This window comes from Drosophila biarmipes, chromosome 3L (assembly GCF_025231255.1).
Source record: "Drosophila biarmipes strain raj3 chromosome 3L, RU_DBia_V1.1, whole genome shotgun sequence".
Classification (NCBI taxonomy): Eukaryota; Metazoa; Arthropoda; class Insecta; order Diptera; family Drosophilidae; genus Drosophila; species Drosophila biarmipes.
This window is the reverse complement of record NC_066613.1, coordinates 17,565,250-17,580,266: the sequence shown is the minus strand read 5'-3', so window position 1 is coordinate 17,580,266 and position 15,017 is coordinate 17,565,250. Positions and strand designations below refer to the sequence as shown.

At 43.2% G+C, this 15,017-nt stretch overlaps 5 protein-coding genes across 7 annotated transcripts; 1 reads left to right on the top strand and 4 right to left on the bottom strand.

Moving 5' to 3' along the window:
* Positions 1-2,336, bottom strand: LOC108034403 (probable G-protein coupled receptor Mth-like 7). The gene is made up of 6 exons (XM_017109285.2): positions 1,842-2,336; positions 1,363-1,783; positions 899-1,135; positions 511-676; positions 251-445; positions 1-43 (listed from the first exon to the last, which is right to left on the bottom strand). The coding sequence occupies exons 1-6, from the start codon at positions 2,334-2,336 to the stop codon at positions 1-3; spliced, it is 1,557 nt and encodes a 518-aa protein (XP_016964774.1).
* A 229-nt stretch (positions 2,337-2,565) lies between these two features.
* LOC108034402 (probable G-protein coupled receptor Mth-like 7) lies at positions 2,566-3,819 on the bottom strand. Of its 2 annotated transcripts, XM_050886221.1 has the most exons (6): positions 3,786-3,819; positions 3,560-3,733; positions 3,253-3,495; positions 3,028-3,196; positions 2,776-2,970; positions 2,566-2,711 (listed from the first exon to the last, which is right to left on the bottom strand). In XM_050886221.1, the coding sequence occupies exons 1-6, from the start codon at positions 3,808-3,810 to the stop codon at positions 2,651-2,653; spliced, it is 867 nt and encodes a 288-aa protein (XP_050742178.1). In that variant the 5' UTR covers positions 3,811-3,819; the 3' UTR covers positions 2,566-2,650. The 2 variants fall into 2 exon arrangements, with proteins under 2 accessions (XP_050742178.1, XP_050742179.1); XM_050886222.1 differs by lacking the exon at positions 2,566-2,711 and having other exon boundaries at positions 2,877-2,978.
* Positions 3,820-4,354: 535 nt separating this feature from the next.
* LOC108035324 (cysteine and histidine-rich protein 1 homolog) lies at positions 4,355-10,767 on the top strand. 2 transcript variants are annotated; one of them, XR_007763619.1, is made up of 9 exons: positions 4,355-5,006; positions 8,518-8,576; positions 8,701-8,815; positions 8,881-9,004; positions 9,075-9,227; positions 9,385-9,662; positions 9,727-9,830; positions 9,889-10,175; positions 10,286-10,767. XR_007763619.1 is itself a non-coding variant. In XM_017110899.3 (8 exons), exons 1-8 carry the CDS (start codon positions 4,644-4,646, stop codon positions 9,914-9,916), a joined length of 1,224 nt encoding a protein of 407 aa, XP_016966388.1. In that variant the 5' UTR covers positions 4,355-4,643; the 3' UTR covers positions 9,917-10,767. The 2 variants fall into 2 exon arrangements, 1 of the variants encoding a protein (XP_016966388.1); XM_017110899.3 differs by having other exon boundaries at positions 9,889-10,767.
* A 9-nt stretch (positions 10,768-10,776) lies between these two features.
* Positions 10,777-11,704, bottom strand: LOC108034401 (ribosome biogenesis protein SLX9 homolog). Its single transcript, XM_017109283.3, has one exon. The coding sequence runs from the start codon at positions 11,641-11,643 to the stop codon at positions 11,104-11,106; it is 540 nt and encodes a 179-aa protein (XP_016964772.1). The 5' UTR covers positions 11,644-11,704; the 3' UTR covers positions 10,777-11,103.
* Positions 11,705-11,868: 164 nt separating this feature from the next.
* LOC108035678 (putative glycerol kinase 5) lies at positions 11,869-14,782 on the bottom strand. Its single transcript, XM_017111388.3, has 6 exons — positions 14,381-14,782; positions 14,208-14,301; positions 13,240-13,739; positions 12,731-13,183; positions 12,504-12,667; positions 11,869-12,231 (listed from the first exon to the last, which is right to left on the bottom strand). Exons 1-6 carry the CDS (start codon positions 14,582-14,584, stop codon positions 11,955-11,957), a joined length of 1,692 nt encoding a protein of 563 aa, XP_016966877.1. The 5' UTR covers positions 14,585-14,782; the 3' UTR covers positions 11,869-11,954.
* Between the last annotated feature and the right edge of the window lie 235 nt (positions 14,783-15,017).

Genomic DNA, 15,017 nt, shown 5'->3' with positions numbered 1-15,017 from the left:
TTAATATCGCAACATATCGTTATCGCCGCTGCCGATACCAGGGCTGCATAGTTGGTGTTGTAGTGTTGGTCAACATTTTGAATTTGGCGCGAAAATTTAAATAATTAAAATTTACAAGCCATAGAAATAATTTACAGATTATTGTGGCTTTATAAATCAACTGGCTGATTGTCCCTCGGAGTGCGAATACTGCAATAAATTAAGTTAGGCTACTGGAAAAAAGGATTTATGAAAATCTCTTAGTACTTACCTGTTTAAAAGGTGGCTGAGAGTGCTACGCCTCAGAATAAGCAGGCCAAATGTGATCATGCCAAGAATGGACTCAAAGTAGTCCATAACAAAATACACATGTTGCACAGGCTCCGAAACTTGCCGCAACACCGATAATAAACTCAAAATCCAGGATATGCACATCAAGGTAGAAAGCGGAAAGAAAACCTTGTAGCTAGGATCGGTAGATGGTAGCACGATGAATTAGCAGTTTTTAAAATTTAAAGTAAATATTCTCACTTTTGACTGTCGAAAATGGGATGGCTCAACGCTTCCTCCTCTTCGACTACATCCTTTCCTTGGTTCCTCGCTTTCAAAAGGTAGTTGGCGGTCAGGATAATCATGACTAGGTTGAAGGTGCTTAGGATCAGTATTGGTACTTGATAGTATAAACAGCGTTTCGAAACTGCGAAAGTAAAATTAGAGTTGTTGATAATATATCAAAATATCGATATTTGTTACATTGAAAATATATACAAAAATAATATTTGCTATAAGAAATATCAAAAAAATTAAATGTATTGATATTTTTTGGTTGTATTTTATACTTTTATACTTTTTTAAAAATCTGACAACCCTAGTTAAAATGTAGCTGAAATAGAGTAAACATTCTTTAACTAAATCTCACTCGTCATAGAACATTCAAGAAAGCCAGCCAAGGACATCCAACTCCAACCGCTAGCTTCGTCCATCAAAAAAATGGCTCCAGTCAGGATGGCTACTGCGCTCCAAACAAGGGCGGTGAAGAACTTAAAGCCGTATTGAGATTCCTCGGAAATGTTAGATCTCAAATTTCTCCACAAACAAAAGCTTATCACAGATTCCCACATATTATAAGACATCGTGAAGAAGAACAAACTGTAATCTGAAACAAAATAAGAGTAAAATTCCTTAATATAAAATGTATCTATCTATAAAGATACATTATCAGTTTTTCAATACTACAAACTAGGGATGACACTGACGAGTAGTGTTGAACAACTTTAGTTTTAAGACTTTCAGATTCCTGAATTCAATTAAATCGGCTTTTTAAAAAAGATGATAACGTACGTTATTTAATGTTCAGTACTCGAAGGAAATTATAATACTAACCTGTTAGAGAGGAAATGCTGCCCAACACTTTAAAATCTTCCAATACACCGATGAGGCTCACTATCGACAGGCATAACAGGCTGGAGAAAAGGCACTTGCCGACCAAATTTCTTAGTTTCTTAACGGAAACATACACTGCCAATGTGAGGATCAGGAGAACAATCGATATGATCTTGAGGACTGGAGGAAAAACTGAAGTTGAGTAAGAGTAAGTTGTCTTACTCTCTGGGATATCATGCATTTCGGCAGTATTGCTGATTACTAGACTATCTTCCACTTCGTACTCGTAATCATTCGTTTTGCATTCATTGATGACTATCCGCAAGGACATTGGAAAAGTGGCAAAGGACTGCTTGTGGTAGAGGCAGTAATCGGATTTTGTGAGCCTCATTTTGGGAATGGCGACGAGCAAGTCTCCGTCCTAAAGAAAGAGGGGTTAGACAGAGAAGCATCCTAAACCACAATATCGAAGGACGAACCGCAAACATCATGAACTCATTTTGAGGTATAACATGCACTTCGCAGCCCAAAGTCTGGGTCCTTAGAACAGTTAAGTCGGAGTGAAGATACTGCTTTTTAGTCGTTACGGACATGTTATTTTCATTCATATGGTACAGGTTCAGAAAAGGCTTCTCGCGGGCAATTTCCTCTGTCAACCCGTCGCTACATTCATCTGGGGCCGTCGAATTTTCCATCACACAGCAGAACCGAACACAGGTCCTCAGCCGGCAGATGCAGGCTCTTAGATGTCTCGGTACGGGAACTGTGGATCCATTGATCAGCTGCACAGATGTGTACTCCCCGATAAGGTCAGCGGAAATTCGCAGACCGTCGTACACGTATTCGTCGTTTTGCGTTTCAGCATTTGAGATATTAACAGTGTCCTGAAAGTCGCAGCCGGGTATTTCGGCACTGGATTTCCTCAAAATAATTGCAAAGATCACTATGCAGAACCATTGCAACGACAATTTCATTTTGAAACGGGGGAACGTGCCTCGCAGAGTACTAAACACTTATGATTCTCGACGAAGCTTGCCTTACAGTTTATATAGTTTATTCCATGCTATTAAAAACAAGGAGTAGCGATAAGAAACGACCCTAGAGGTTAGAAACATAATTAGGATATAGCAATGTATGGGATACCATTTTTATGAGGTCATTATAATATTAATATTCTTTATTTTAAAAGTGTGAATAAGAAATGTATGGGTAGATTATTTTGTTAAATATGAATTTTGGAGTTTAACTTTAAGTCATTTTCCCCTCCTTTTCTTCGAAGCACAGAAAATTAAGCTGGATTTTGTGCTCTACGAGTGCGGGCCAACTGCTTTTTTCGTTTAACTAGAATGCTGAAAGGAGAAGAACACGTTAATCCGAAAATCGGTCTTAGATATAATACATGGATAGTACTACCTATCCATTAGAAGATTAATGGTGCTGCGCTTTAGGATAAAGAGTACAAACACGAAGATGCCGTAAAACCAGTTGAAATAACCGAGGACATCAAGCACCGGGTTACTATAACGCAGGACCCTCGCGACAAAAGAAACTAAGTACAGGAACCAAGTCATGCCCATCACAAACAGGATCCGAAGGCAGTACAGATATCTGAGGGGCTTAAAGTACGGAATAGTTATAACAAGAGTTATAAAATGTCTGACTTACGTTTCAGTTTCGATATTAAAGCAGGTTGTCGTCTCTCTATTTGGTCTGGTCCTCCTTATTATATTGGTCTTGACTTTCAGAATGTGGCTGATCGTTAGGGTAAACATAATCACATTGAAGACGCTCGAGATTAGTAACGCCAAGAAGGAAACGCCGAGCCATATTTCAGCTGTCAAGGGAGGTAAGAAGTGTTAAAGGATATAACGTACCCAGTCAGTCTACTACCTAAAAGGTTGCCCTGACCTTCAGCGAACAGTCTTGCGAATGGACTGTCATCGCCACTCAAGAACGACACCAGTGAATATTCCCCGGGGAGGAGGGCAGTCGTGAACCAGACGAAGACACTATAGGCCAGGAACTGAAAGCGGTGCTCCTCGCCAGGGACCGACTTGAAGACTTTGTACAAATGAAAGCTGATGACCGACAGCCAAAGATTGTGAGCGAAAAAGAAGAATATGAATATACCAACTGCAAAATAATAGTATAAGCACTTTGTATACAATGGCGAAAAATATAAAATGTAAATACTAACCATCCAAAAACAAACTGTTTATTGGCATCCAATATTTTAATACACGCGAGTTCTGCCACAAGACAATACTTAGAAGGCAGCTTACAATGCACTTGCCTCGGGTATTTCGCAGCTGCTTGACGTGAAGATAAATTGCGATGGTTAAAATACAGCATATTGTCGATGTTACCAGGGCTGGAAGGAGAGAATTAGAGAACCTAACATAGTATTCAGCTTATCGTCATACCGAAATTTTGGAGGCCTAACTTCATTTTCGATCTACAACGTGCTACAATTGAAGTAAAAACTAGAATGTCGCTCCAATGGTAACTTTCGGAAATATATAGCCTTGATAGGAATCATTGAGTACTTTGCTTTAAAAAATACCACCCAATGGAGTAATTTTGGGAAATATGTTGGGCTAATTGGAATTTATAATACCCCAAGGCCTTATTTATCATAGCTTTAAAAATGAGGGCAGTTACTTAGAAATCCTGCATAATAGTGAAAGCATTCGAAAGCGTGCGTTGAAATAATGAATTTAATAGAAGAGTGACTGAGATCGAGTAATGACATTTTTTGTTGTTATTAGTTTAAAACATCCGAACATGAAATATTAAACTTAAAACGTGTTATTTTAGACCGTCTGTATCGAGTCACCCTACTGACAGCCGATACATGCTCCAGATATAGCGGAGACACCCTCCATGTATAACGGTCGCTTGCTCGATTGGCGTGCCAAACATCGATATCACCAACATCGATAGCAAATAACATCGATGTTAACATCGGTGCTCCAACCTCTGAAGCAAAACAAAACAAAAAAAATTTCCTGGCGAGCGGACGTGTTGGCGCATGTTAGCGGAAGAAAGTTTGAGACCAGAACGGAAAACAGAGCAGAACACTAGGCTGACAGCGGGGAGAGGGCAAGGCAAAGAAAGTGCCATATGAACTGAGTGTGCGAGCGAGAGACAGCAACGTGGGCATTGCTTCTGAGAGTGTGTGTGTGTTGTAGTTCAGTGAGCGTAGTTGTGTGGGAGTTTGTGTACGAAGCGAGTGGCAAGCAAACACAACAAACATAATTCCAAGGAAATTTCCATTCATCATGTCGGTGGAATCCTCCAGCTCGGCGGTTCAGCAGCCACCGTCGTCCTCGACCCTGCCGCTTCTGGGCGACAACCAGGTGGTGGCCACCACCAGCTCCTCGACCTCCTCGGCCTCCTCCTCCTCATCGTCCTCCTCCTCGGGGGGCGGTGGCAATGTGGTGGGTGTGCCGCTGGACACGCAGAGCAGTGGCGAGCCGCCGGCCAAGAAACAGCTTTTGGACAATGGGGCCACCAGCAGCAGCAGCAGCCTGCTTTCCAGTGCTGCGGCCGCCTCTGGGATGCACGAAAAGCTTGCACATCGCATCTCCAATGCCCTATGCTGTGCCGTTTGCCTGGATTTGCCCAAGACGGCCATGTACCAGGTGAGTTTTTGGGGTTTTAATGGAAGGAACAAAAAAATAAATATGAAAATTAGGAAAACAGAGAGTGTGCGCGCGTGTGTGTGTGTGCCTCATTCTGTATACAAACAAATCGTGGCAGCTCAGCTGTAAGAGTGGAACCCCTCTTACCCCACCAGCACACAGCTGTGCGAGACCGAGACGGCTAGCTGGGGCTCTCTTGCATTATTCGCCTTGAAAACATGCAAAGAGTGCGAGGGGGGGGGGGGGGGGAGGAAGGGCACACGGGCACGGCAACGGCAGCATAACATAAGCAGGCCGACTCTCTCGCACTCTCGCACAACTAATGCAGTTTTATTGCGTTTTAGAAAACAACCCCCCAAATTGAACCGTTGCATTTCACACTATGGATTATGGACCCCCCATCTCTCCCTTTCGCTCGCTTCTTTTGCGCAGTAACATTTACTTTGCTGCAGATTTTCTGTATTGCGTCATAGAAGTCCGTATTATGCCGTCCCCATGGCCTATTTCAAGTGGCAACCAATTGACAGATTTTCCCGATTTCGACTCCTTAAATGGTGCCTGCTCGTTCGTTTTTTCGATTCTAGGACCATGTCCCGCATTCCTTTTCATTCACACTTATGTATGTATGTAGGCGGCGTCATTGTTGCTGTAAATGACGTTGATTGAATTTAATGCACAAATACACAGATGTCTCAAACAACAAAGGCAGGGGCGTAGGCTGGACTGCTGCAAAAGGGGGCTAAATGTTATGAATTTAAAAAGCTAACTCTAAAAAATGTTAAATCGATTTCATAATGACCTGACTCACTTTTAAGGTGGTCCCCAAGAGCTACGGTTCATTGATTTATTTGTGTCTTCGTACTAATAATAGTAACTGAACTTTATGGGGGGCAGCCCTTACCCCCAACCACTGTCCCCACCTCTGCCCAAACAGATCTTTACGTAAGGCGTGTGTGTAGGTTGACATTGCTCTCTTTCTCTAACACACATGTGCCAAGGCAGCCATAACTGCGTCATTGAAATTGGTTTTGTATTACGGCTCAAAGAAAAACAACTGCTTTCTGTAGCCTAAAAAACGTGACCAAAGCCGAAAAGTGAATCACACAAAATGGCCAGCAGGAATTCGCCGAAACCCGCAGAAACTATTAATTAGCTGAAAGAATCCCTGGTTTCTGATTGTTTCCCTTTTTGCATTTCCTTCTCTCCGCTTTATTTGCCTTCGCTCATCTGTATGTATGTGCACCGTGCACACCCACACGCACACACGCGCACTTTGTGATTTTTGCTCTCTGTTATTGTTTTGCTTTTGCCACTGCGTGGCTCTTGTTGTCTCGCTCTCGCCCATGTCGTGGCAAAATCAGCTGTTCGAGGCCTGGGGAAAATTGAAATGAGAGATTTTGCCCGTTTTTCAAATGGCAAAAAGAAAAACGTAGAAAAAATATACTACGCATATCTGATATTGGGAAATGCAGTGCCACGAAAGTGTTTGATGAATTTGTGGAATCAGCTTGCTGCAGGTCCTAGGACCTGTAATCTGGAACAAACTCGTTTTTCCAGTTTTGTGTTCTAGGTGTATTTATTAGGGGGCACACACATATGTGTGTGTTTTGTGGGGGAAAGGTACACACATACGTGCATATACCTGAAAACACACCTGAGTTTTTTGTGTCGTCGTCGATCTTTCGCGTGATTTCCTTTTACCTACGCTGTTGACGTTCTCCTCCTCTGTCCACACACTCTATCTACAAAAACACCATCAGCTGGGCTCTGTTTGTTGTGTCTGCTCCTTTCCGTTTGGTGTGCCATTGTGATCTTTGGGGAAAACGAGTTAAACCCCTCTGTGGAGCGGATCCCGAGGATTTTCCACTCAACAATCGCCTGGCAAGCAGCTGCTGCCCGCAGTTAGTCTAGGTCATAAATTGCCAATCAAAAAACACGAATTCATGGGTTCATTCAACTGCAAAGATACAGTAATACACTCGGATGCAAAGATATCTGAGCAGATACACAAGAACACGGGAAAAAATTGGATTCGGATAGGCAAAAGATCATGTGGGCACAGTTTCTTTCAAAGGAAAATCATATATTGGCATACAGAACACCTTTTTAATGGTAGCTAGCAGCTTAAAAGTCGATCTAATATTGGATATCAGGACAATGCCTTTTACATACTACTCTAAAATGTCCATTATATACACTAAATACTTCATTCGGGTAATGTGCACATATTTATAAGGGGTCATATATTTCCTTTCCCGGCTTCGTATCTCTTTTAGTCTAGACAAAGGAACCACGATATCTGCGAATAGCATATTTGTTTATTTTCGCTTGCCTAAGTTCTCTGTGACGATCCTCGAGACATCAGCATTTTCTTATGTGCACAGATACAGATACACAAGAAAAGCATTGCTTATCGCTCGGAACTCGCGACTCTGTCCACAAATAGTCCCGACGGACTATCGCTCGCCTCCTCCGGCGCTGAATTTTCCCAAAATAGATATAGAAATTCCAAAATGAGGGAAACACAGGCCCGCATTCCGCACAACCGAACAAATAAACGCATGCGGCGATTTAATGAAGGTTCCTTACAGCGGCGGGGGTTCCATTTCACATCGGGGTTTTCGACCTTATCTGGCCGTTATCGGTCCACTTTCCCGACCTTTCATCAATTGCTTGACCAACTCATGTCTGAAAACCAATTGAAAAACACACACCACTACGTTTTAATTGGCTGTCAACCAGAAAAAAGAACAACACTTATATATAACGTTAACGAACGCTAAATTTAACCCAGAACTATCACTACTTATGATTTCGATAAACTCTAGCTCTCCTAATGATTAATCTTAGTTAAGTCAATAATCTCGATTTCGTAACCTTTGTAAGCACACGCAACCAAAAAAAAAAGAAAAACATACGATTGTAACTATAAACGCTAAGTACATAGAACAGATTTCATAATAGCATTAAAGTTAAACCCTGAAATGTATCTAAAACCAAACCAAAAAAAAAAAAACAAATCCCAAAAAATGAAACGAAAAACTGAATTCAATAAATTTGCAAAGGATAGTGCAAACTTGAGAATGCAAAATAAAACCAAACTACAACATAGCGTTTTTATTTCAACCAAAAAAAAGAAACAAAACAAACAAACCGGAGCCTCAAAGCTAAACATTTTCAGACCTCACTTCAGATCACCTCCCACCAAGAAATCCATGCCTCAACATGCTCCCCAACCCAAAAGATGTATCCGAAATAGACTCATTCATTCGAATCGAACCGAAACACCCACCCAGAAACACCCCACACCCATAAAATACACACAAGCTCTCTGCAACAAGGCCGTATTTTGACTAATAGAAAACTTTTCTTCTTTTTTCTTTAATTGCAGGTTAATTTTCATTCCACTTTTGTTTTAGTTATCAATCTCTATCCATCCTAACAGTCGCTTGCCTAGTCGTGAACCTACTAAAATTGCAAATGCCTTTCTCTCTGCTCTTTTCACTTGCAGTGCCAGATGGGTCACCTGATGTGCGCCGCCTGTTTCACCCATCTTCTGGCGGATGGACGGTATGCAACCACTCTAGAAAACCAAACTAAGATCCCTCCAAACGCTGCTCTTAACCACTACCAACTAGTTTTGGTTTCTTTGGTTATCTATTTCAAATATTTTCTAAACATGTTTCTTCTTTAGCCTGCGTGATCAAATTGCCACTTGCCCCAATTGCCGCGTGGAAATATCAAAGAGCACTGCTTCGCGCAACTTGGCCGTGGAGAAGGCCGCTTCAGAATTGCCCAGCGAGTGCCAGGTGAACTAAGCTAAATACTCCTAACTAAAACTGTATTAACTCATTTGAATTTAACTCGTTAATAGTTTTGCAACAAGGAGTTCCCTTACAAATCGCTCGAACGCCATGAACAACACGAGTGCCAGGAGCGGCCCACCAAATGCAAATATCATCGCATTGGCTGCCAGTGGCGTGGACCCTTCCATGAGAGTAAGTGACACCCTCTTCTAATTTGTTTAATCAAAAACCCGTATAATAATAATTACAATCATTATAACAGCTAACGAGCACGAGCGCAACTGCTTGCACCCCCAGAAGTCGGGCTACGAGGTGATGGCTGCCCTGGAGGCCCATGATGACAGGATCAAGGAAGAGAAGAAGATGTTCAACACCCTGATTGACTTGCTAAGCTACGAGAAGATCATTTTCAATGGTGAGGCAGCCTGCGTTTATTAAGATTAATTGTTCAGGGCTATTGTAATAGAACTCCTGGTAATATGCGGGCGGCAAAATGGGTTCCATAAATGACATTCATTGTTTTACATTCATTAGTTTAGATTCTGATTACATTGTACTTTAATCTCTTTCAGATCTCCAAATGAAACCCTATCGAACGGACGAGTATGTGCACAAGCTCTTCTACGAGACGGCTCGCTTCTCGGCCTTCAACCAGCAGTGGGTGGTGAAGGCCCGCATCAACAACAGCCAGCGCGATCCGCACCAGTCGAACGAGCGCACCATCACCTATCAGCTGATCCTGAAGACCAAGACCAGCACGCCCATGAGCATACATTTCTTTGCGCTCAAGGGTCCGTTCTCGGACATGAAGGTCTCCACCCAGATATACAAACACGAATTCACCGAGACGGTGAGTAGATCATGTTTACAAGTCGATGTAAATTGTATATATTTATGGACCTCCATCCTTCCAGAGTACCGAGAGTGAGTACTATGTCTTGCCATTGCCAGATGGCATCGGCGGCAGCGGCTCAAGTGAATGCAACCGTATGCTGGCCAACAAAGGCATTAACTTCCGGTGAGTAAGCCCCAGTCGCCTTCTGGAAATCGAAATTACTAACAATCTCCCATTGCAGCCTGCTCATGTTTCTGCTGAACAAGTAAACACGTTCTCCGTTCAGCCGATGCAGATACAGATAAAGATACAGATTTTCAAATTAGCTTAAGTTTGTTGTTTCAAACTCTTGAATGTGCAAAACCTAGACATAGTTGATTTATATTTTCTATAAATGTATATGTAAAACTTCGACACGGAAACCACGAGCCTAGCCTAACAGAGACCCCATCCGCGCGCCCCCAGAACCCGAAACCCACGACCCAAGACCCGTTTCAATCAAATTCAAGATCACGCAGACGTAACGCGGTAGGTTGTAACCTAAGTTTAGTGTTGTAGACTCGCCTACATTTTGTACATGAGATAATGCCATTTTAATGGAGACTCCTTTTCAATAACTACGTTAATTTTGCTGTTAGTGCTGGTGGCGAAATGGAATCGATCGATGGACAAGACGGCCGATGTGTTTGACTAACGTTTAAATGATCTCACAGGAAGGAGCCAGCCCACGCTAACGCCCGATAATACCCTTACCCATAATAACCACTAAATAGCCGTAGATTAACTGTCCGGACGCAGGGCCCTCGAGTCCGCGGCTCCGTTTTCACTGTAAGAAGAACAACACCAAGTTGAAACTCGAACCCTAGGCGAGCGCATATATAACGTAGCTCTAGATTACTGCGATCACACAGCCCGGGCCGAAGCAAAAGCACCCACAAACCCCACATAGAAAAGGAGAGCTCGAGTCCTCACGTTCAAATCTTGTCTAATCCTCGTTCTGTTGACCCTCTTACGATTTAATGCTTACAACTTACATTCGTACATGTAATATTTATATGCATCGTTAAATGATAACTATACCTAATGCATATATAATAAAGATACTTCTTAATAAATCAAATCTGGATGGTTTTCTTGCGGTCAGGGATTAGATTTTGTTTTATACCATTTTCTATCAACATATTTTTGAATTGGTGAGAAATAAAAGGGTTAATTTCCGTAATATTTCTTATGATATCATGTATATACATTACCGATGTTTCTTAAAGTTAAGGACATAATATTTATTTATATTTTGATATTTTGAGGCACTTAATAGGTGGAGAATTCAAGGACTTTCTTACTTTTTTTTATGGTCATATTGTTCAATATACAATAGTATCATATTTTAAGAGAGTTACTTAAAAAAAGATTTTTAAAATAGGGCTTTCGAGTATGCCTAAACGAAATGGTCCTTCTATTCATCGTCATCCTCTTCCATCGCCTGGTACTTGTTTCGTAAGTGCGAGGCAACCACTTCGCGGGGGTTCTTCTTGAAGTTCTTGTCCTTAATCAGCTTCTCGAAGGACTTCACCCGGTTGACCATGTCCGTGCGCTTCTTCCGGATTTTCTCGTTGGCGCTCAGAGGCGCCTCTGGTTCTGTGAGCACTGCCTTTTCGGCGGCATCCTTTGAGCGCGTTTTCACCAGTGAGTAGATGTCCTGCAGCGAGGGCAGTGCATCCCGCAGTGGCTTTAGATCCCCAATGACCTTTGTCTTCTCACGATTCTTCCGTGCCTGCTCCTCCTTGCGTTCCTTGCGCGTCTCCGCGAAGCGTTTGAGCAGCTTCTTGTGTTTGGCCTCGGATTTTTCCTTTTTGGTGGTCGTCTTTTTGGGCGTGAGGGTCTTGTGGAGCAGCCGATCCTGGCGCAGCTTCGCCTGCATGTCCTGCGCCTTCTGCTTGGCCGCCCCCACCACGCTCTTCGCCTTGGCCCTCACATTTCGCTTGGTTTTGGCCATTTCAAGGGGTTTTTCTGCGCCGACAAAATCAAAACAAACGTGCAGCGTGCTGGGCTCCAGAATCAGTGATGGCAATAACAAGGCCATCTGATGAAAATAGCCGACTGCGATAGAAAAATCGCTAAAAGGGCCTGACGTTATCGGTTATCGACAGACAACTTTTTGGCGGCAAACAAAATTCAAATTAGGAGAATTTAAAAATTAATAAGAAAATAAATGGCAGACTCGTTTTTACCACTTCCTAGCCTTCTAACTATTTAATGACTCTAGCGCATAACAAATACAATCAATTAAAGTGCAACACTTAGAAGCTAATACCAGTCGCTGAACCGGGCTATTGTCCGGCTCCATTTGTCCATCCGGCTTGCAATGGTGTCGTACTCCTTGGGCCGCGGCTCAAAGATCCGCTCCACCTTCCGGAAACACTTGAGATCCTCCACATCGCGCCAGATTCCCTGGTTAATGCCCGCCATAAATGTGGCGCCAATGATACTACTCTCGGTGTTCTGCGCCCTCTCCACACTAAGCTGGCTGAGATCGGCCAGGAACTGGCAGACAAAGTCGTTGCGGGAGACGCCGCCATCAACCCTGAAAGTATACGTAAATAGGATTTGAATACATTTATTATTTTGATGAATATTATCAAGTTAGTAAAAGTCAACAGAAACTGGAAAATGTGTAAAATGGTGATTACATTTTCAAGAGCTGCATTCTAAAATGTGAACTTTGTTTAGTCTATTAAAAATCCATAAAAAACTTGAATAATTTAACTTAATGTTGTGTTGCATATTGATAATTTTTTTCCCGCAATATGAGTTCCACAGTTCATGCGAAATTAATTCCACGACCTTTTTGGTTACCTAATCATGTGAAGCTTTTGAGAGGTTTCCTTTTCGGCAGCCTCGATTAACTGCACCAGGCGAAAGACTATACTCTCGAGCAGGGCCCTCACCATGTGGGCCTTGGTGGTGGACGGACTCAGACCAATGAAGCCACTGGCAGACCGGTAATCGTTCACCGGGGGCTGTCGAAGATAAGATGGGGATTAGCCACTGTCAAACTAGTTAGAACTGCTGCAATCACTTACCCCCAGGCCACTGAAGGCGGGCATGAAGAACACATCATTGGTGTCCGGAACAGACTGAGCAATATCCGATGTGTCCGCTGGATTCTCGAAGAGCTCGCAGGACTGCGCCCAGGTTACCACAGTGCCAAAGTCATGGGATGCTCCCTCGATGCAGTAGATGGCTCCCTGATTTCTGGCTGGGCTCTTCAACTGCCAAGCCACCAGTGGATACATGCCAGAGATGGCGGCATGACACCGTTCGCCCGTGACCAAGTTCAAGAAGGCTCCAGTGCCCATGGTGACCTTGACGTCGTTCTTCTTGAAACACTGGGAGCCCCACATGGCTGCCGTTTGGTCACTCACGGAGGCGGCAATGGCAACATTTGTGTTGGCCCAATCGGGACCCAAGGCCGTAGGATGCACATGCCCGAAGCCCTTGTAGCCATTGTCCACCACACGCGGCAGGATTTTTGACTGTAATATAGCATAGATATATAAAACTCTCTTGTTTTTAAGAGGAGCTTACTCACATTGATGCCAAAGAGCCAGCTTATAAGCGGCGACCAGCTGAGCGTGAAGGGATCGTACAATCCCGTCGCCGTACTTGAGGTTACATCGGTTATGTGCTCCACATCCTTATCGCGGCTGCTGCCAGTCCTCAGCTTGTGCAGGATCCACGAGTCCAGCAGCTCCACGCGAGCCTTTTTCTGCATGAGAGCCTGCTTCAGCTTCTTGTTGTGCATTATCTCAAAGAGCAGCCTGGGCGTCACTTGGCCATTCATCAGTTTGAGCACGCTGCCAGCGAGGAATCTTGATTGACGGGTGAGCAGGAACAAGGCGTACGAGAACCAGTTCATGGAGCTCTTCGTCCAGCTGTTGTTCCACTGCTCCACCAGCTCATCGGCTCGCAAGTCCTTCCAGGTGATGAAGTTGTGGTAGTACTCGCCACTCATATGGTCCCAGGTGAGAAAGGTGCAGCGCTGCGTGGAGATGGTCAGGCAGGTGATGTCCAGGGGCGTCAGTTTGGCATCTGCAATAGGTATTTAATTGTGGGCGATTAGGCAGGGTTTTAAAAGGATGGAAGATTAGAGATGTAAGGATTAGGCAGAACCATTAAGACACTGACTGAGATTTTATTTTAAAGAATATAAGAAGTATACATTAAGAACTTATGGATTATCATTAAAAAACAAGTAAACATCCGCTTTGGTTTGTAAGCTATTCATGATATCATACCCAATAGTTTTAGGTTTCGTGAAGCCATAAACAATAATTGAATATTATTTTGTATTTTAAGGTGATAATGCATGTATTATCATAAAAAACCTCATGATATAATACCATATACGTTTCATAAACACCTGTTCACCTAGAACAGCGTTTCATGCCCGACTTTGCTTATATATTATTGGATTTCCAATTAGCTAAACCAATTATTATTTTATTAAATTCCGCACAAAACCTGTTGGGGCTTCATGGGATCCGATAGACTACTCACCCTTAACCGCCCGCCTTATGACGCTCACAATTTTGCGCCACAAGCCCTCCGGTTCGATTTCGAAATAGCCTGGCTGTGGGTTCAGTAGCTCCACCTAGTTGCGCCAAAGGTCGTAAAGGTTTGCGCTCAATTAACTTTGCACCCGAGGGTCACTTGAAGATCGAATCACTTACCGCATCCACGGCCGAGCCCCGGACCACACAGCGCTCGTCCAAGACGAAGCTGCGCACGCAGGTGGTGCCCACATCCAGGGCCAGAATGAAGCAGGGTGACCTGGAACCCGATGCCGAATCCCTTGGAGATCCCATGTCCTTCGAAGAGTCCAAGTCTTCGGGGTCTCCTGCTGCTTTTGTTGCTGCTTTTGGAAGCGCCGACATCTTTCCCAGCGCACGCTTCGTCGATCACTGGCTTTTGGACGCTGTTACTTCAAACTGGCGCGCCGACTTATCCATTTCGCAGCTGCTATTGCTATTGTTATTGCTATTTCGGCGGGGTCCCATAGTGCGCGATTCAGATTTCCTTATCAAGTGCTCGACTTTTGTTTTTGTTTCGCCTCCGATGATAACCAGTTGGGGCCAGAGTTGTCATCTGATTGGGCTAGATAAGAATCAAATAGCTTTGAAATGGCCAGAAACTAGCTAGATAACATGATGATAATAAATAAATTTATCTATATTTCAAGTTAATTTTTCAATTTGAGGGTAGTAAAAACAATTTTAATGTTAATCAAATTTAATTATTTAAGGGAACTTTGTTTCTGACTAATTATTAAACATATTTGTCTAGCTTTTTATAGCTAAATGCAGCCAT

What these genes read in the sequence shown, in the direction of transcription:
- LOC108034403 (XM_017109285.2), bottom strand. Translation starts at nt 2,336, where the DNA reads ATGAAATTGTCGTTGCAATGGTTCTGCATAGTGATCTTTGCAATTATT. An exon ending in TCTTGAATGTTCTATGACGA is followed by an intron (nt 677 to 898) that starts GTGAGATTTAGT and finishes TTACTTTCGCAG; the next exon opens with TTTCGAAACGCTGTTTATAC. An exon ending in CCCATTTTCGACAGTCAAAA is followed by an intron (nt 446 to 510) that starts GTGAGAATATTT and finishes TACCGATCCTAG; the next exon opens with CTACAAGGTTTTCTTTCCGC.
- LOC108034401 (XM_017109283.3), bottom strand. Translation starts at nt 11,643, where the DNA reads ATGGCCAAAACCAAGCGAAATGTGAGGGCCAAGGCGAAGAGCGTGGTG.
- LOC108035678 (XM_017111388.3), bottom strand. Translation starts at nt 14,584, where the DNA reads ATGTCGGCGCTTCCAAAAGCAGCAACAAAAGCAGCAGGAGACCCCGAA. An exon ending in GGGGCTCGGCCGTGGATGCG is followed by an intron (nt 14,302 to 14,380) that starts GTAAGTGATTCG and finishes TGGCGCAACTAG; the next exon opens with GTGGAGCTACTGAACCCACA. An exon ending in CAAAAGCTTCACATGATTAG is followed by an intron (nt 12,232 to 12,503) that starts GTAACCAAAAAG and finishes GTATACTTTCAG; the next exon opens with GGTTGATGGCGGCGTCTCCC.
- LOC108035324 (XM_017110899.3), top strand. Translation starts at nt 4,644, where the DNA reads ATGTCGGTGGAATCCTCCAGCTCGGCGGTTCAGCAGCCACCGTCGTCC. An exon ending in CGAGAAGATCATTTTCAATG is followed by an intron (nt 9,228 to 9,384) that starts GTGAGGCAGCCT and finishes AATCTCTTTCAG; the next exon opens with ATCTCCAAATGAAACCCTAT. An exon ending in AACAAAGGCATTAACTTCCG is followed by an intron (nt 9,831 to 9,888) that starts GTGAGTAAGCCC and finishes CTCCCATTGCAG; the next exon opens with CCTGCTCATGTTTCTGCTGA.
- LOC108034402 (XM_050886221.1), bottom strand. Translation starts at nt 3,810, where the DNA reads ATGAAGTTAGGCCTCCAAAATTTCG. An exon ending in AGGTCAGGGCAACCTTTTAG is followed by an intron (nt 3,197 to 3,252) that starts GTAGTAGACTGA and finishes CTCCCTTGACAG; the next exon opens with CTGAAATATGGCTCGGCGTT. An exon ending in ATTAATCTTCTAATGGATAG is followed by an intron (nt 2,712 to 2,775) that starts GTAGTACTATCC and finishes TTCTCCTTTCAG; the next exon opens with CATTCTAGTTAAACGAAAAA.